Source organism: Aotus nancymaae, unplaced genomic scaffold (genome assembly GCF_030222135.1).
Source record: "Aotus nancymaae isolate 86718 unplaced genomic scaffold, 86718_ANA_hifiasm-v0.15.2.pri h1tg000033l, whole genome shotgun sequence".
In the NCBI taxonomy this organism is placed as follows: Eukaryota; Metazoa; Chordata; class Mammalia; order Primates; family Aotidae; genus Aotus; species Aotus nancymaae.
Genome location: NW_026988447.1, coordinates 21,185,148 through 21,206,448, shown reverse-complemented (window position 1 = coordinate 21,206,448; position 21,301 = coordinate 21,185,148). Strand labels below are relative to the sequence as shown.

Genomic DNA, 21,301 nt, shown 5'->3' with positions numbered 1-21,301 from the left:
ACATAATAAAGGAATTACAATGATGGACCATGAGGTCTAGGCTAGGTAAGATGGGATGTGAAGGCAAGGGGTGAGAGTAGGATGGGTATAGTCAGAAACATTGTAAAGGTGATAAAGTAAATGAATTGGCCATTCCAGTGAAGAATTTTTGATTTGGGGAATAAATCATAAGATAGGAGCTGTTAGTCAGAGAGGACATTTGAAAATTGAATTATGGAAGGATGCAGTTATTGGCAATAACAAAGTAAAGGGCCTGGAGTAGTTGGCTGAGATAAAGTGGAGGGCAAGCTTGCTGGAGAAGAGGTCAAGAATTTAGAGACCAGGATATTGGAAGGACCAACTATGTGAATACTGAAAATACCAAGAATTTTAAAAGTATACTGTTAAAAAGAAAACAATGGGAAGATGCTAACTTTTTTTTGAACTGATAGTGGCACCTTTCATTATCTCTGGGTGATAGAATGGAGGAGGTGTTACTTCCCATTCTATTGATAATTACAACAAAAAGGAGTAGCAGTGGTATAGCTATGTTGGCACAACCTTCAAAGGAACCAGGGGATTTTATGGAGAAGGCATGGGAAATGATCTGGAATTGGTAATGAGGTACAAGGAAGATACCTTCCCCATTTCAAGGCTCAGTGATAAGAAAGATGCCTGCGGCAGAAACATGAATCAGAAGACAGGTTTCGGTTGGAGCAAGAAAGTGAAGGAAATATTCTGAGAAGAGGTTAAGAATACAGCTGAGATTCCATCAGCAAAAATGTCCTTCATTAGTTCCTATGCCTGAATACCCATAAATTTCCCTTTTTATGATATGTTAAAATAAGACAATACCATTTCTAGGAGTTGTATTAGTTTCTTGGGTTTCTATAACAAGGCTCCAAAACATAAAACAACAGAAATCTATTGTCTCACAGTTCTAGACGCTATAAGTCTGAAATCAACCAGAGCCACGCTCCCTATGAAATCTATAGGAGAGAATCCTTTATCTCCTTTAAAGTCTGACGTTTGCCAGCAATCCTTGGTGTTTCTTGGCTTGTGGACGTTCTCTAATCTCTGCCTCCATCATCACACCGAGTTTTACCTGTGTGTCTGTGCCTTCTCTTCTTATTCTTATAAGGGTACCAATCATATTGGATTCAGGGCCCACCCTATTCCAGCATGTCCTTGTCTTAACTAATTACTTTTGCAATTACTTTATTTCCAAACAAGACCACATTCTGATGTACTTGGAGTCAAAACCTTAACATACCTTTTTTGGGATAAACAATTCAACTCACAACAGGGGCACTGAGAAAAACAGTACACCTTTTATGGAATGTGTTAATATATATACATTTTTAATAGATGGGATCTCCATATGTTGCCCAGGCTGGTCTTGAACTCCTGGGGTCAAGTTATCCTCACACCTCTGTCTATCAAAGTGCTGGGATTATAGGTGTGAGCGACCACATCTGGCCTTTGTTCACATTTTGTCATTCAGGTTCTTGTCTTGCTCAGTAAATGAGGCCTGGTAACCCAAATGCTTAAGAAATGTCAATTTTTTGTAAAATGCATGACAACCTAAACAGAGAAAAAGTGTTATATGCCATGCATGTGATGTAAAGTCACAATACCGTAAGTATCTAATGATGTGGGTGATAATGCCATTGAACCTACAGGGATGGCCCTATTGACTCAGAAGGGAGGCATTAAACTTTTACATTGAGAATCTTGGCCGTCTTCTACCATTCTTGTAGCTCTATAATTTTAGAATGTTGAACCAACTAAGACTCATGAGCCTATGGATCTGTGAGTAGGGGAAAGCTTGTCAAAAGGTGATGCCACAATTTTTATCAGCATATTATGGCACAGATATGGAAAGGAGGGGAAGAAAAGTACTCATTTGGTTCTTTAATCACAAGTTGAAAAAGGATACCAAAGATTCCAGCCTCTGAGATACTCCACAGTATTACACCCTAGGCCTTACCTCCTAGCTGTGGCTATAACATCTCCCCTGCTTGTCTTAAATGACTTACATGAATAAGAGATGTCACTCTTCCACAACGGAGAAAACCCAGGCGATGCAGCTGTTTACTGTGCACTTACTAGATGTTGCGCTCTATACTAGTCCCTTGATCTACTGCAAGTGGGGACCTCAGACAGGCCTGCATCCTGTGCCCACTGAAGGCTGCATCTGGGAAACTGTCCTGCGATCCCGGGTCTTGGAAATAAACTAACGGATGTTTCCAGTTTCTCATATCTAGTAGCAGGCAGGTACATAACAAGTCTTTTCTTCCAAATTAATGCAAATATTCTCTTTAGTTTCAATTTGACTCACTGCAAATTCTGCAATGGTGGAGTCCATATTAATGAAGTTTGTTATGCTGAGGAAAGTGATCTGATTATGTGACCCTTCTTACCTTGTCAGAATGGAGCCAGCATTTCAAAAGGGAGGGTAAGGCTGAGGTTTATTACTTGAAGGTAATGTCTTTCATGAAAGATGCGGAATCCAACTGCTTAGTAGTATATCTGTCACTCTCTATTTCCTACATAGCTGGTAAGAAATGAAGTCCCTCATTCTATTACTCTAATTGAATTCCAACTTGGGTAATTATGCTATAATTAAATAAATTTTCCCCATAGTTTTAATTCACTGATAAATGGTGCTAGTCAAACAGCTACAGTACATTCCCAGAAACACATCCCCACTACATTTCAGTGATAGGCAAAGTGATTTATATTTGGAAGATGTATGTATGAAAAGATGCACAGTTCATAAAATATTTTAGGTATCATTCATGATTACATATGCTTTGCTCAGCATGAGATAATGTTAATTTCTATTATAATCTTTCATCTGATTTCTCATATGCTTAGTGTCAAAAGAAATAAGACAGCTAATTAGCATTTCTTGTTTTCAGAGCAGTTTTTGTTTCGTTAACTAGGAGCCTGTATCAATTTGTATTTTTAATTTTTAAACACGTTTCATTATCTCTGAGTGATAGAACGGAGGAGGTGTTACTTCCCATTCTACAGATGAAAAAAATTGAGGCAGGCTTCCCAAGGTGAGGAAGCTAGTTAGCTCCAGTACCAGCCTTGGAACCCAAGCTTCCTCTGATCCCCTGGTCCTAGATCTGTTTCTGTTAAACACTATCAAACACTGGGTCACTATCAATCACTTTAGTGTTACAAATGAGAAAATAAAGAGTAGCACAATTGTAACCTGTGTTATGGGGTAATTAATTTGTGATAGAATGATTTAGCCAGGAGCTGGAGGCCTAATGACTAGGTCCTGATGCTGTTCTTGGATCACAAAATTATGAAGCTTCTTTGTGTCTGAATATTATTACATAGTACCGATGAACTGGAATAACAATTCAAAATATGGTGCAAAATAATTCAAATTTCATTTTTGTTCTAATGACCTTTCTTAAAGGGTTGTAGCTAGCTTTTAATAAAAGATATTAAAGACAACATCAAAATACTCACAAAAAGCAGCAGTAGCAGGGGTGTTATAACGATGCCCTAAAAGAAATAAAAGAGAGGATGATTATTTATCAGTGAAAGCAGGACACCTTCTTTGCCATTTTAAACTCTGAAGCATGGGAGTGCTTATCTTCTGTTTAATAAAATCTAGGAGATAAAGAGCGGAGAGTCCTAATCTCAGTTTTTCCTTCCATAATGCCTTAACATCTCTATTACAATTATTTATATTTGGCATCATAAAAGTACAACCATCAAGCTGCCGTAGGTTCATCTTTCCTTTTGTAAACCTAAATTCCCTTCCACACTGCACATGGATCACACGGATAGAAGCTGGTGCCTGGCAAGCTTCCTTACTCCAAGGCTTTCAACTCTAACTTGGATAAAATGCCCCTTTTTGAGAGAAGACAGGTGGTTTAGTCCCAGTTGGGGTCCTCTCCTGAGCAAAGACCACGTCAGTTGTGATGAATGAGATGTCGTGATTTTGTAATGCGAACTGATCTCCCCTAGGAAATGAGCTGGGATCTCAAAACTCATTTCACTTGATTAGACTCCATGTCTCCATGGTGGAAGGCAAGTCTTTCATCTAATTCAGCCACATAGGACCACCTCGGTCCCTCTGCCTCCCCTAGGCAGAAATGAGCAAAAGATTTGTTTTCTTCGATGACAGGGAACAGTTTGAGGCTGTTGCCAATGAGGGAGAATACCAGCTTTTAGGTTTCTTAAAGGCAAATCTTTAAAACTAAGTGTTTGAGTTGGGAGTTGAAATGACAGGCTTCAGTTCTGGAGCAGCAGATGATTATTTGCCCTTCTTAGTTTTTCCTTTATCTCTCAACACTTCATTATGACTTATACAAGAAAAAGCATTTTAGATTTTTATTAATGAATTCTACTTGGAATTTTAAAATTTCATAGAATCTGAGGGTGTGTGTCCCTAAGAGAGAAAAGAGACACAGAGAGATAGACAGACAGACAGACAAATACACAAACACACACACACACACAAACACACACACACAGAGACAGAGAAAGAAAGACAGACAGACAGACAGAGGTATTATACCCAGACAGTGCCCAGGATCCAGATCTGGGACTACTTCATTACTTTTGGAAGAAAAAAAGTCCTTTTGGTATTTACATGAAAGTCCCTTTGTCATAACAGTCACTCAATTGTTTTGCATGTGGCCCAAGAGGGACGGGCTTATCTTAAATGAACAATGCTACCATGACTTTCTTGGGCATATACACATATGAACATCCACAAACAGACTTGTTTTATTGTTAAATAACAGAATGAATCCTTTTTCATTGTGCATACTTTCGCAGTTGGCAAAAGAGAATACAATATTTTAATCTAAGAATCACTTTACATCCTACTTATTAAAATAGGTACTGTGGCCTATCAACTCCATTGGTATCTATGAAACAGGTTCTCGTTAACACATTTAGGAGAGCTAAATGTGCTAAATGCCAAATTAATTGATAACTTAGAAGGGTTACTGTCCTTAAGTGACTTGCACTACGTTCAGACTTTAGGAGGAATTCCGAACTTTACAGGGTCACATTAAAATGAAAATATCTGGTTGACTCAGTCTATATGGGAGCTATCCAATTTCAAGTACATTTGTTTAAACATATAATTGAACATATATTTATATACTGGGTACTGTGCTCATCCAAGAGATTCAAGAGTGAGTACAACATGGTCCCTTTGCTTAAACAGCTTATAATCCAGTAGAGAACAATGATCTATAAACAAGGTTCGAAACAGAGTGATATAACTGCTGCCACCAGCGCTGCCACCACAACCTATATGCACTGTTCAGGGGCCTGAAGATTGATACCCCCTACACCTGTGCCACCGCAGCTAGCACCCATGTGCACCATTGGGGGGCCTGAGAATAGGCCCTGGCACATGTGCACATCATCTGAGGGTCTGGAGATTGACATGTGCTACCACTGGCATCTGCAGGCACCATGTGCAGACCAGAGGACAGGCCAGCCCCATCTGCCACCAGTGCACTGGCACCTCTGCACATCATATGGGGGCCTGAGGATTGACCCACCCTGCTCGCTACCACCAGTACCTGTGCACACCATTGGGAGGCCTCAAGAGAAGCCCACCCCATCTGTTGTCTCCATTACCAGCACCAACATACACCCTCGAGGGGACTAAGACTAGACCTGGTTTACCTGCAGTTGGCACCTGCACATGTCATCTGAGGGCCTGGGGATTAATCCATCCCTCCTGCCAGCACCTACGTGTGCCATGTGGGGGCCTGAGGATGGGCCTCCCTGAGTACCACTACTGTGCATATTATCTGGGGACCTCGGGATTGACCCACCCTTCTTTGTCACCACTGGTGCTCGTGTGGACTATTGGGGTGCCTGAGGAGAGACCTGTCTCATCTGCCACGGCAGCCACCAGTGCCTGTGCACAACATTCTGGGGCCTGGGAATTAATCTGCCCCACCTACTGCTGCTGACACCTGTTTGCATCATTGCTAGCCCTTAGGAGAGGCTGACCCTCTTTTACAGCTGCTTCTGCTAGCACCAATGCACAGTGTCAGGACCCACTCTGCCTACTACCGTCAGCACCTCTGCAAACCATCCAGGGCCTGGGGACAGGTCCACACTGCACTCCACCACCACCACTGGGTTTCATGAACTGGACTGTCTGGAGTCCCTATCCCCAACAATGCCTCACCACAGCCTCCACTAACAACCACAACAGACACCACTGAGCTGATTACAGCTGAAGAAATACAGAGACTACATTACTGTGCCCATCAAGAATCAAAGCCAAGGCAACCTACCCAACCCAAACTATAGATATATCTATAGGAAAAGTCTTTCCCTACTAAAGTCAATCCATAAAATTGGAAGAAGTAACTGTTAGCCAGATGTACAGTAAGGACAAAAAAATATGAAAAAGCAAGAAAACATGACACCTCCAAAGGAACACAGTAATTCTCTGGTAACAGATCCAAAGGAGAAGGAAATTTATGAAACGCCTGAAAAAGAATTCGGCATAATAATATTAAAGAAAATCAGTGAGATAGAAGAATGTTGTTATCCACGGGTTTTTCTGCTTGAATACTTCTAATGGATAGTCACTGACACATGATAGTTTCTTTGCAGCTCTTCCAAGGACTTAAAATATTTGTTTCTAAAATGGTAAAAGTTTCCTAGCAAATAGGAAGTATTTGCTAATTCTGGATTTAATATTCCTTCTTATTTTCTTAAGAATAGCTGTTCAAGTTCATTAAGACTGAATCACTTTATAATGCTGAAACCGTTTTTTCAGTCGTATTAGGAAGTGAGTCAGCCAGGAGGCATTCACTTTGAGAAGAGTACCATAATTTTTAATAAAGTCATCACAATTATTATTAAAATAATAAAAACTAACATTTCTGTAGTACTTATGTTGGATACTATACCAAGGACTTTAGGTATGTTATTTCATGTAATCCTCACAACAACTCTCTGACGTAGGTACTATTATTATATTATCTCCATCTACTAGATAAGAAAGCTGAGCCTCAGAGAGGCTGAGTGAAGTAGGAAGAAGCAATTCCAGGAATTGGACCTCTCCTTGCTCTTGAATAGTGTAAATAAAATCTTTGCAATCTTCCTCAGTGGTGTATTTCCTTAGTGGTGTATTTTAAGAGTAAATCTGAGAGGAACATCAGACTCATGTCTTTTTGATGACATAAAACAAATTGAGAAGTAAGTCTTCATGTCATGGCAGATGCATTTTTTTAGAGTCAAGTTTTTGCAAATATCAGTGGTAAAAAGGGTGAGCTAAACATTTAAACTGTGTCAGCAACAATCATTGCAAGCTAGAAAATCAACTAAACATGTTATTTTCTTCTGAGTATTTGCAGCTTATTGTAATTATTTCTCTTTCCTAGGTAAATTCTCCTGAAAATGCATAAAACCAAAGCGGTAGGAGATAAGCACTTCTGGCAAAAGATGTTACCTCCTCCTTGCAGATTCAAGGTCAAGACATAGTTTTAGCATCCTTGCAATTGGGATGGTGTATAAAGGTTTCCGATTGCAACACGTGAAGAAGTGAAGTCACAAACTGACTGGCTTCCATTGTCTTCTGAAAAAACTTTCAGAAAATCCATTTACACCTCAGATGTGAATGACTGGGTGAATGTATTTCAATGACTTTAGTGGAAAGGAAAAAAGTGTCAAATCTCAGACACAGATTTAGTTGCATCAAAATACAAACAAAAAACCCCAAATAACAACGAAGCAACAAAACTGTGAATGTGCTTCTCTCAGCAACAGGACTTGCAAAAAAAGCCAAAACTAAAGTGAAATTATGAAATTTTTGAAATAGAAGACGTTATCAAGAGGTTTTGCTGCAACAACTATAAAGATCACACAGATACTAAATTTGACTTTTTAGATTTGTCTCCAGGACACTACATTAACTCAGTTTTCACAGAATAAAAACTATCAGTTTTGAAAGGGATCTTAGAGATACCCTGGTCTAGTCCTCATCTAAAGTGTGAACCCCTCTCTATGTCTCCCTCACATCCTTATATAGTGCTAAAACCTACTTTTCAGTTGTATTAGGAAATGAGTCAGCCATGATGCGTTCATTCTGACAAAAGCACCACAATTAAGCTTTGAGAAAGTTATCGCAATTATTATTAAAATAATAAAAGCTAACATTCATGCAATACTTATGTTGGATACTATATTAAGGACTTTGTGTTATTTTATGTAATCCTTACAACAAGTCTGTGAAGTAGAAGAGCATTATATAAGGATGGGAACTGTGATGGCTGTGCCTTTGCCAGAGAATCTCCCAGTGAGAAGACACCCTTGCTCTTTGGGCAAACAATGGCCTAGTTGAAGGTTTCGCATGAGGAGAAAGCTCTTTCTTATACTGATCCCAAACCACTACCACTGCTGCTCTGTCTTCCCCTTGAAGCAATTTAGGGCAAGCCTCACCCTCCTTCCTGGTGATGGCCTTTGAAATGATGCTCCTGAGTGGTGTAAATAAAAATCTATGTGTTTTTCAGCTATTTCCTCAGGGTTATATTTTAAGAGTAATGCTGAAGTTAGCATTTTATTCCTTATACTAAGTTTTCTCCAGGATAAAAGTCCTCAGTTCCTCCACTGTCCCTCTTAGGGTAGGGTTCTGAGCTTTCTCTTAAGACATATACTCATTTAGATAAATTTAAGGGTCCACAATTAAGTGTCCATCTCATTTATTAGAAATTGACCAAAACTTGGAAATGAAGCAACAAGAGGACAGCATGTTCCTTTAATGTCATCTTGGAGTATTATCTATCAGCCAATCCAAGGTTTACTTAACCACTTACACCTCTGTTTGACTTCTGTTTACTATTGGTTAAGACCCAGACTGTAAAATTAGGTGTTAACTTACAGAGTTTTGTTCAATAGTGATGGAAACGATTTCTGTCTAGGAGAAAAAATAACCAGAATAATTAGGTTTTATTGCCCTGTGGGCATTGGTCAATTTTGTTTCTAATTTAGCATACTTATTTCAGTATGCTTTTCTAATGGCCTGGGTAACCTCCATTTTTATAATCTCTTCAGAACTAACTTTACCATCCTGCTGATTTCCTCATTATTCAGTTAAATAAATGTTTGACATGTGTTCATTCTGTATGTGTAAGAAAGTAATGTTTTTAATTTTTCAAAAATTATACTTTGACAACTCCTTTCTTCTGAATTTGTATTAATGGAAATATCATTAAAAGAAAAGATTAACGTCAACCTAAACCTCCAGGCTATCTTCACCTTTTGTCCTGTGGTCAGTATACAGTAATATCTTTAAAAGTTAGTGAAAAGTTTATTCTTCAAGAATAAAATGATGTCAAATCAATATTTAATGCATGAGACTGGCCAAAAAATCTTAAGCAACAAATTATAAAGAGGTGGTATAGGGAATTCTGGACACATCTAAATTTCTGGATATGTAAAGACATGGGCCTATTCCTGGATTGTGGTGATCCCATTAAAGCGATGTCACCCTCTGAGGCCATATAGGAATGGCAGCTGGCTTATCCTAACAACGTTACATTTAATTAAGCAAACATTTATTGAGTACTATGTATCATACATCACTGGTGCTGAGGGAAAAAGGTGAGTATATGGTTTATGCCATAAACAGTTCCCACTAGAGAAAGCTAGAGAAAGCAGTTCTACCTTGTTATTCTCTAACTTTGAAACTTTGGTCAAAAAAATAACTCTATCATCTTATTTTCAAAAGAGTATGACTTTTTATCAGGTCAAAATTAAGGGTCTTATTCATTTACATTGAACACTAGCTTATTAGATTTAGCCTATTATCTTTTTAGATTTTGATTTGTCACAGACACATTCAATGTATGCCTACTTAGTGACTACAATGCCAGACCCTATTAGATGCTGAGACACAGAGGTGAATGACACATACACAATCAATGCTGAGACACAGAGGTGAATGAAACACACACAATCAATGCCCTCAACGTTTTTTAGAGAAGACAGTTAAGCAATTACAATAAAATGATAATGTTCAAAATGAACATTACAGTGAGCTATGAGAGTGCTTAATAGGGAGGTGAAAGCAATTACGACGAGAACTTAAAGAAGAAAAGGAGTTAACCAGGCAAAGGAGTCACAGACAAAAGAAGGGGAGGGAGAGGAAATGCACGCAGGAAGAAGAGAGGAAAGGCTCTGGAGGCAAGAAGAACATATAGAAACTGAAAGTGAAGAGCAGAATATGAGGAGTGCAGCTGTGAGAGATGAAGTTAAAAGATGAATCAGAAAGGCCTAGTAATTTATGGTAAGGAGTTTGGGCTTTACTTCAAAGCAAGGGGAAGCCACTGAAAGTTTATGCAGCCATGGGTGTGGGGAGGAGCAATGGCAATGACACGGTGCTCTCTGTGGTTAGGCAAGAGTCACTCTGTGTGTACTTTAAAGAAGACATTAAAGCAGAAGAAGATTGGAGGGAGGCAGGCTAAGGAGGATGTTGTTCAGGACTCCAGGCAGAAATTGATCCGGGAAAAGACGATGGGCTCTTAGTCATCAAGATGGACCGACAGAACAGATTCAAAACATATTTGAAAACTAGACTAGTAGACTGTTAGATTAAGTTTGTGGGGCAAGTGTCAAAACAGAAGGAAGAACAGTTTCTTAGTTTTCTGAGTTCAGTGATTCTTGACCAAACAGGAGATCATGGAGCCAATTACTGAGCCAGGGTGGAACTGGGAATGCACAGATTTATTTTTTTTGGGAAAGATGATGAGTTTAAGGTATCCGCAAGGCCTCCAACTAGAGATACTGTGATCGCTGGATTTATGGGACTGAAACTCAGAATAGGGTCTGGACAGTGAAAACAGCTGAGTAGTCCTCAGCATAGAGCTTGGCGTGGTGGTTTACCGCTACAGAAAAGAAGTTAATAAATGTACACTATAGATTGAAACTTATTGAAGGCTTAAATGAAAACAATTTCAACAGATGACTAGCGTGAAAGTTAAATTGTAGTAGACAGAGGGCCAAGAAAGAAGAGAGAAAAGAGGCAATTTGGACAACTCTTTTAAGAAGTCTAGCTATAAAGTGGAGGAGAGAAATACAGCAGTAATGTAAGGAGAGTGAAAGTGTGGTAAAGGGAGTTTGTTGTTTTTGGTTTTGTTGTTTGCTTTGTTTTCAAAGAACCCTTGAGGATTCTTAAAATTCATAGAAAAGAGGTAAAAGAGGGTCACAGGAATAGAGATTTAGTAAAGAGAAGGAACTTTATTGCACCTAAAGAGGCATCAGGGAAGGAGCTCGAGCACACAGCTAGAGGGTTTAATTTGTAGAACAGCAGAGGGTGGGTACCTCTTCATTATAAAAGAAGAGCAGAGGATGCAGTCAGTATAGATGAACATAGGCTTGAATGCTTGCTGTTGGAAAGTTGAAGAAATTTTCATGTAAGACCTTCTCTCTTCTCTATTTTGTAGAATGTGAATAATTTACTAAAAGAAGGGGAAGATGGGTGCAGAGGAAGAGGAAAGTCAGTGACTGAGAACCTGTGTTACGACTATTGTGAGAGTGTCTAAGGTTGTGAAGGGTCTGAGATTACCACACTTTCAAGATGACAAGTTGGCCTCCAACGTGTTCAAGTATGCTGGCAGAAGACTCAAAAGTCCTGGATCAGAGCCAAAGGATTTTACCACTCACAGAACAGCAAGCAGCCTAAGCATGGTGTTGATGTCGGTTCCCCTTGTCCCCAAGTCAAACAGGTGATATACATGTGCTCAAATGGATGCTTGCACAAGCAGTGGACTGCATCCCAGGAAAGGAATATTGAGATTAGGGAACCTGAATCTTTTATAACAGTCAGAAAGCAAAGCTGCTCTTTGTTCCAGAGTTGAGAACAAAGGGAAGACAGTGCCTCTGCTGACAAAATGTATAGAAATGTGAGGCACAGAGAGAGCTGTCACCCAACAGAGGAATTGCCCTGCAGACCAACCCAGTTGATACAGGTCTTCTAAAATATGAGTTATTAAGCTTATTATTGCTCCCATCGAATACCACCACTGGGCTAATATTCCCATACAAGGAAATGATAATCAGATAATCATTTTGAAATGACTAGAAAAACTTATACTCTATAAGATGACATTGATCCTCTAATACTTCATGGATACTCTCATTTAAACAGGATTCTAACCAACTGAAGTGACTTCCAATTCATAATTTACTGTCTGTCTTTTCTTAAAATGGGGGAATCTGCTAACTGTCTTTTTGAAATCTAGATCCTCATTAGATTGAAATGTGATCTGAGGACCAGCAACACTGAATTCACCTGGAAGCTTGTGAGAAATAGCTGAGTATCAGACTCTACCCCAGAACTACTATATCATAATCTACATCTTAGCAAGATCCCCAGGTAGTTTGTAGGCACATTAAATTTTTAAAAAATGGATTTAGATTCTAGAGCAGAGGTTGGCAAACTTTTTCTGTGTAAGGCCAAATAATAATTATATTAGTCTTTGCAGGGATACTGCTGCAATTACTCCACTCTGCTGTTGTACCTGGAAAGCAGCCAAAGACAATAGGTAAACAAATTGGCATGGTAAGATTTGCCCCAGGGCCATAGTTTGCAGATCCCCGCTCTGAAGTATTGCTTTGAACTAGCAATTATATTTCAAACAGGAATAAGCGTAACAAACTTGTTTTTGATAACTTGGCTTTGAGTGAACCCAAACTGGCTTCTAAACATCACATCATGTTCCTTTGTAACTCCTTATAACCCACTATTTAATGACCCATTCTTTCATTTTTCTTTACATAGATAACAAAATTACTAGTTAATAGTGGGTAAAATCCACTTTCTTCATCTTTTTGGTATGTGCAGTGACATTTTCACATTCCCAGCAGCTGTTGATTTTGCTCCTTCTCTTTATGATTTGTCAAAGATGGTGATTCAAGAATCTCAAATGTGGGTTTTCTCAGGACCCTATGATGTAATTTGTCTAGACCAGCAGATAGTCTGCTTACCTTGGGCCTGCTTTCCTTTGCCAATATTTACTTTACTATTTGTAATCTAAAGATGGTTCTCCTTTTCAAGAATAATTGAAAGCAAAGGGATGGGGATCAGTGCAGAGGGGGAAATTAAGGATGCTGAATAAGGACAGAATGTATGGAGTTTAGGGACCTAATATCTAAAGCTATGAAAAAGAAGACAGATAAATACAAGAACACAAAAGTGGAATGACATGTACATTGCTGATTAGAACTAACATAGTGATATATATTAAAGATGAAAAACAGCATTCAAACTTAGGACTTCTCTTTTTCATTTTTAACTGAAAAAGCAAATCTTCAGGCTATGTAAACACATAAAGAACTGTATTATATTAATTTGGCTTTTTCTATACAGGTAAACAGTGACAAAAACCATCTGAAATTTAATTAGAGCCCAGAGACACACAGATGTGGGAACTTTCTATCATTTTCCAAAAGATTTTCATGTAAATATCTTCTAAGTTTATAGATTTAACATGCAATAAATAATTTTCTAAAGAAGTTTCTTAAAAATGCTTATTTGCAGAGTATATATTAGACCAAGGAGGAAATAAAAGGAAATTAAATCAAAATTGATTTTTTGAAGACTAGAGTATAAAGACATAAACTTTCATAGTGAAAGTAAGACCTACCAGAGCCCACTTTGGCCTGTATGCCTCCACCATGGGCACACAGCTGCAATCTGAGCTTGCAGTTTTATTTTCCCTGAGAACATATGGAGCAGTTGATCATTAGCAGCACCACAAACATCACAAACAAGATGTACAGCTCTCTTAAAATGTCAAGAGGATGGTTTCACATTATCTAATGGTCAGCCAAAGTTCCTATGGCCTGAATATTATACCTAGAAGCTTGTAGTATCTCTTGCTTTATAATCATGGTTCAGTTGATATAAAATAACTCCAACATAAAAAAAGCTAATATTTATTGAGGTATATTATGTACTAGGAACTGTGCTAAGTGTATTACAAACATTAATTTAAAATTCTGGATGAACCTGGAAACCATCATTCTCAGCAAACTGACACAAGAACAGAAAAGCAAACACCACATGTTCTCACTCATAGGTGGGTGTTGAACAATGAGAACACATGGACACAGGGAGGGGAGCACTATACACTGGGGTCTGTTGGCGGGGAGAGGGGGGGATAGAGGGGAGTGGGGAGTTGGGGAGGGATAGCATGGGGAGAAATGCCAGATATAGGTGAAGGGGAGGAAGGCAGCAAATCACACTGCCACATATGTACCTATGCAACAACCTTGCAAGTTTTTCACATGTACCCCAAAACCTAAAATGCAATTAAAAAAAAAAAATTCTGGTAAGTAAATTGATTATCCTAATTTTATAGGTGAGAGTGAAAAACAGACTTGTAGAGACTAAGCTAAGGAAGTGTCAGGAGACAGAACTCAGCAAAAGGAATAAAAACAAAAGTTGAGAGATCAAGAGATGATCTGAGTTGTTAAAAATAAAAAGTACAAAGGAGGAAGTAGGAAATTCAAAAGAAAAATATGTTTAGGAAACAGATTGTAGAAAATCAATGTAAAATACATAATATCAATTAAAATTAGCGTCAAAGATTACATATATAATCTGCCAGTTGTGTTGGAATACACGAAAATACGGCACTAAGTAACTTTTTTAGGTCACTAGAGTAGCACTGGATGTTTATTCCCACTGCCTTAAGAGATTTAATGTATATCTGCCATTCTGCTCATTGATGTCTGCAATACAACAGTGCCTGGCACATATCAGGCACTCAATACATTTTTTGCTGAATGAAAGAACAAATGAATAGATGAATATGTGTCCACAAATGTTTCTCTAAGGGAACAGCATATCCATTTGATAAGAAACACACACAGTTTCTGAAATGCTTTAAAACCCTTATGTTTGTAATAATAATGAGACTAGCTGACATTTACTGAATGCCTACTGTGTATATGTCAGCAACTGTTCTATTCTCTTTATGTTTACTAACTCATTTGGTCCTCACGACAAACCTATGAGGAAGGTGCCACTATAATTCTCATTTTACAGAGAAAATTGAGGTGCATAGACAAGGAATTGTTCAGAATTTCCAAGCAGTAAGTGGCAGAATGGGAAGCCAGCCATGCAGTCTGGTTCTAGAATCCAAGATCTCTACCATTGTGTTCACATACTGGATAAGAGTTCTTTAAGAATTTAGAGAAAATCAAAGAATTCTAGCTGAAAGAGACATTAGGGATAACGTGTTGCCACTTTATAAACTGCAAAGTTGAGGCCCAAGGAGGTGGTGTCTCTCACTTATGGGAGCAGAGTTAGTGGAAACATAAGGAGTAGCCACAAAAAAATTCCCTGCCCAGTTCTTTATTTCTGATACCACACTGCCTCCTACAAACCATTTGAGTAGAACAAAGCTCACATATGGAAGACCTGAAAGGTGTTACTCAGCACTATATTATTTACCATACATATAAAGCAAAAAAACCCCAAAAACCAAAAAACAAACAAACAACAACAACAACAACAAGTACCACATAGATGATAAAATTAGAACAGATTACAGGAAGGTTTTTGAAAGAGATTAAATCTTGAAATAGGCACTTGCATCCCTACCTTAAAAGGCCCATGAATTACCAAGAAGGCAATGGGAGAACATTTTTGCAAAAGCAAGTCAGAGACGTGGAAGATGGAGGAGAGGGAGAGTATGAAGCTCAATGAGGACAGAGAAAGGAGGCAATGAAAAGTGACTTGTGGGGTTTCTCATGTAGGCTCCTGGATGTTAAAATAAACTTCTAAAATAATTAAAAATAGATTCTCTTTTAAATAAGACACTCAAAAGAATGGTTTAATCAAAACTACTATTCAGATTTATAACAGAACTTTAACATAAACAAACAAAAAACCAAGACCATGTGTACACATGTGAAAAGAATGGATTTGGCACAGCTCATCTATTCCTTTTGGATGTGTCTAAATGACAAGCACACACTGCTGTTAGATCTAGCTGTGACGATCAATACTGAGTATAAGATGGACAAAATGAATGGAGACAGCTGCACTCCACTTGCCTTGTTTCATATATCAATGGTCTGATTTACTCTGGTTTTTATAATATTCCTTAGCCAGAGCCATTCCTACAGCTTAGAAAACTGGCCCTGAACTTTGTGACTCAGAGAGGCTTCAGTCAGGAGAAGGAGGTAGTTTAACCAATGGTTCTAAGAAAGGTTTGCACCTCACGTGAGCATCATTAGTCCACAAATCCTCCGGCCACTCCCAACACAAAGAGGCAGCAGGATCTGGGTAGGTAGTTGCTTCTTTCCCTATCTACTTCTCACCATTGACACCAATTTTAAACAGGGTTCTCCTTAATAACGTGTTTATTTATTATTTTTTTCCAAGTCTAATCTACCAGATAAGGCATTTCTTCTCATATCTTCGCTTCCATTATTTTCCTGCATCTTTCTAGTTTCATTTGTCATTTTTTAAAAATTTTAAGTTCTGGGATACATGTGAAGGACATGCAGGTTTGTTACATAGGTATACATGTGCCATGGTGGTTTCCTACAGCTATCAATCCATCATCTAGGTTTTAAGTCCTGCATGCAGGTATTTGTCCTGATGCTCTCCCTCCCTTCGTCCCCTACCCCCAACAGGTCCTGCTGTGTAATAACTATTTATTTTTATTATATATCAGTAGTTGCTTCTTTCCATATCTACCTCTCACCATTGACACCAATTTTAAACAGGTTTCTCCTTAATAATATGTTTATTTTTATTAAATATCAGGGGGTGGGAGAAGAAAAACATATACTGTGTGACTGGGGTCTTAACAACCGAGAGATGCATCCTAGACTCTGAACCTCTCTAGGGCAGTGCTCTCCAAAGCCTGATGGAGCTCTCAAGGGCAGAAGGAAAGGCAATAATAGCAAAAGGAAGAACACTGTCTTATCACTTTATAAGAACTGGTCAATGGACTTAGCCATTTTATGACCATATAATTTTTTTTTTGGTATATAAGTTCAGCAACTAATAGAACAAGTAAATCACTTCACCATAATCAAGTTTCACCTTATGACCCAGGAAAATGCAAAGGCTCTAGCTAAAAAATAAATAAATAAATAAATAAAAAGTGATTAGACTTTTATCCTGAAAGTTTCTATGGTGAATTATTAAAAACAGTACTGACTCATTTTCAGTTACATAGTTATATATAGCTAATTCTCCTTAATGTTTCAGTAGAGACTCATCCCAATAAAATTACTTCTAGACCTTAGCTATTGGGTGTTGTTACTAAGGAATTTTTAATAAGAAATAGCCAACACTTTCAATTAGAAATGGCTGTAGATATATTCATATCAGACATTTATTTTTAAATATTCTCTGCTAAGCATTTCAATATCTTCAGAATTTAAAGTGCCAGAAAGCAAGAAGCAATTATCTGGTAAATCACATCAATAGATTTACCTAAGAGTCTTTAAGGAAATTGAAAATCCATGTTAACATAATTTTTCTAGTTCCCCAGTAGAGGGCAACTTCTACACACTTCGACAGTTAAAAAAAATCTATGCACACCACATTAGTAAGAACCAGTGCATGTTTAAAATAAAACAATATAGCTTATGTTTATGAATGGATTTTCACAATAGGTAGCTTATAAAATGTCATGGAATTTTAAATAAGTAGTTAGGAATTGAATATATGTAATGAGTAATTAGCATTTTATGATTAATATAAGTGTAATTGCAGGAACTTTAAAAGTAGCAACCATTAGGTCACTATGATAGAATTACCAGGAACTTAAATATAAGAGGGAAATGATCAGAGTATTGTTCTTTAGTAACCATTTGGATTGAATTTCAATATAACTGAGTTACAAATAGAGCTAGTGTGATGCAAAAAACATTTTATTAAGAATAGGCAAAACCAACCCCCTCCAAAACCAAAAATGGCCATACACAAACATTTGAAAGTATAATTTAGAGTTTTTGATATTCTATATTTTGAACTAATTCTAATAAGTGTTTGGGTTTTAATGACATCAGACATAAGAATGTAACAGTACACATGTATGTTTATACACAAATAGGATAAAATTCCACTATAATACATGTCATTATTATATAGTATTCTATATAGTAGTTGGACACAATATAATATGTCCTCATTCATTCATTCATTCAACACTAATTTACTGAGCACTTACTATATGCCAGATACAATTCCAGAATTCAAGGATACAAACAGTGTGACAAATCTGACAAAGTTCTCTGCCTTCTTGGGGCTTACATATTCTATTAAAAAGTAATGTATGATAAAGCCTTCTAAAAAGATAAATCTATGAGATGGATACTTACAACGCTAATTTTTTATTCAAAAAATTTGGCTTTGCTTTTAATACAGAAAATATTATAAGGAAAAATGAAATGGTTCATCATCTTAATACACAAATAACCCTTGTTGGCTGTAAACAAAGTTATACAAGAATCTCATTAGAAAACTTTTAGTCGTATAGAAAAGTACAAAGTAAAAATGAAAATTTCTAGCACTGTCTCAACTCAGAAACATTAGCAGTTTCTTGTAATACCTTACAGAAAAAAAAAAAATACCAGTATCCACCCATTCCTCTGCCCACCTACTCATCCATCTAACCTAGCCTTCTTATTCAAATTTATACAGCTTTCTTAAGACAATCATACTATATACAGTATTCTGCACATAGCTTTATCTTTTCCCACTTCCCTGTATTTCCTGGAACTCCTTCCACAAAATAATATATAAGCACACCTCATTCTTTTATTGACTCATTTTATTTTTTAATGTAGAAGTATTTTATCTCTAAATATCTCACAATTCTAGCTTAAAAAGTGGTTATACAGTTTTATCTGAAATTTATAAGAGCTGTTGTGGATAGTGTTAAAAGTATAATCTATAAAGACTTAGAATTCATGACCTTCAAGAGGAAGCCTAAAAAAGTTACTTTTAATTTATTAGAGAACAGCAAATACAAGAAAAAAGAAGAAATAAGTATCTGCTTTGGACAAAAACTTTACCAGTAGCTCTGTTAGATTACACGCAATGTAACAATCTTCTCAGAGTGTCTTTGTACGTGAATTAGAAATATTAGTGATTTTTTTTACCAGTAAATTTTAATAATAGTACTATTATACAATCATCATTTTTTAGAGTTTCATTTAAAATTTTCAATTAAGCATGCAAGAATTATTCTACATCATTCTATTTATAATACTACTTAAACCATATATTTGTTTCAGGGCCATAGTTGATATCAAAATGTGATAAGAATTTTTAAATTTATAAAAATATTATGCAAAATAAAATACAGGGCACTAGGTGGTGCTGTGGGACCTTCCAGATAAACTAACACTGCAAAGGTATGCATTTGACAAATTAGTTGTGTGGTTGATTCTGTATATTTAAATGTACATTATTTTTTACAGATAAGACAATGCACATAAATAAGAAGAGTAATATAATGAAAAAACAAAGTTTTGATAAATGACCTCTTTGAGGAAGATACAACGCCCTTTCATAATTTCATACCCTAACTCCTGTGTTAAGCTATTAAAAAAATCTTTATATAATAAATGTCATTTTTGAGGCATGCTTGTCAATCAGCTATTATTTTCATTTACCTTTAAAGTTATTTTTTTTAATATGGCCAAGAATTTGAAAGACGAATAATTACACATCCTTGTCAAACAATTTTCTATTAGGTGATTTCTTACGTCAGGTATATATTGTAATCTTCTTGAGTTCTGTTTTTCTATTTTCCCCAGACATGACTTCTTGCTGTAGAGCTACTAATTCAAATATTGACAGCCACCAGACTGGCAAGGCAAATGTACAGATTGGGTCACAAGTAAAATAACAGGAAGTGAGAGCAACCTAGGAAACCAAGAGTATATGCATTCCAATTCAGATGAAAACAAATACACATACACACACACCATACAAGCCAAAGAAAGCACATCTGTGGTCTGCATGTGGCTTGTGGGTCACTCATCTGTGACCTCTAAGTCCAACATGTTCCTAACCGTTTATCTATGAGTGACACATCTCAAAGATAACCCACGAATTTCAATTCAAATGAAGGAGTGTAAATACTTTTCAACTGTCTTCTACAATTGAAAGACAATTTATAATACTTATGTGTGTCCTTCCTTAAAGAACAGAAAATACTAATGATGTGGGAGATAAACTGTAGTGATCAAGAGCATTACCTGTCCATGATGAGCTACTGGTTTAAAGAGAAGCACAGATTTAGCAGTCTTTTTTATGGGCATGGTCTTCCTCTTCCCTGCAGGCACTTTCTTGATTGTGAAGTAAAATAATGAAGTACTTAATATTAGGATAGAAATAGATGTTTAACATCAATGAAAAAAGTGTAGAATTTATTCCCACTAGTAATGATGGTGGAACTTAATATTATAGGTACAAGGTATGATTAAAAAGAATGAAAATTAATTTTTAACAAATGCAGCAAAACTCAGCTAAAGGAATGCTGTTCTTCAAGTTTGTCAATGAGAGAAGCAAAACTCATTTTTAAATGATGCATCATTCTAAATGTTTTTAGCTGCCCTCAGAAAACGTTTGTGTGCCACATAGGAAAGTAAGATAAAATCATGTTATTTCTGAACTGGAAGAGACAACAAAGATTAGCAATCCTCTCATTACTTTACCTTCACCTCACAAATCAGTTCTTGAAAGACAAACATAGTTATTCTGCAGTATGTAGGTGAGGCTGCGTCCCAGAAAATGAAGTGACCTGATGCTCACAGGAAGCTGTGCAGAAATCACAGTTTACTTTGAATGGAGACTATGCCTTACACCAGTAACCAATGCAAAAATATCATTTTTTCAAGAATTTTCAATATTGTCTAAACACTCAGAGGAGTCTCTATCAGCACCAAAAATCAGTTGGAATTTTTAGAGGGCTTAATGGGTTCAAACAGATACCTGGAAGAAGCAGTGAAAAGTAGAACTAGATTAGAGCCATGCTGCCTGAATTCTTTCATTTCACTTGTAGACTACCTGAAATGCCATCTTGGATGATAGTCTTCTGGCTTAATAAGCATCTGTTTTAAAAGTGCATGTTTTCTTCTGAAGCAGTAGTTTTCATGGTGTGGACTGGTGACCTAATGGTTCCTAAGACCTTTTGGGGGGGCTCAGTGAGATAAAAACTACTTTTATAATAATACTTACACGTCATTTACCTTTTTACTCTTATTCTCTTGAAATTATACAGTGGAGTATCCAGAGGCTACATGACACGCAATATCAAAACAGATT

The 21,301-nt window shown here is 37.0% G+C and overlaps 1 protein-coding gene across 4 annotated transcripts in view; it reads right to left on the bottom strand.

Annotated features, from left to right (window-relative positions):
- The window catches only part of SLC10A7 (solute carrier family 10 member 7), a 276,385-nt gene that overhangs the window by 73,413 nt on the left and 181,671 nt on the right, over window positions 1–21,301 (bottom strand). For all 4 annotated transcript variants that reach the window (XM_012454014.3, XM_012454016.3, XM_021666719.2 and 1 more), the window contains one exon: window positions 3,472–3,507. In XM_012454014.3, the coding sequence (XP_012309437.1) occupies window positions 3,472–3,507 (36 nt within the window). The remainder of the gene's footprint in view (window positions 1–3,471; window positions 3,508–21,301) is intronic.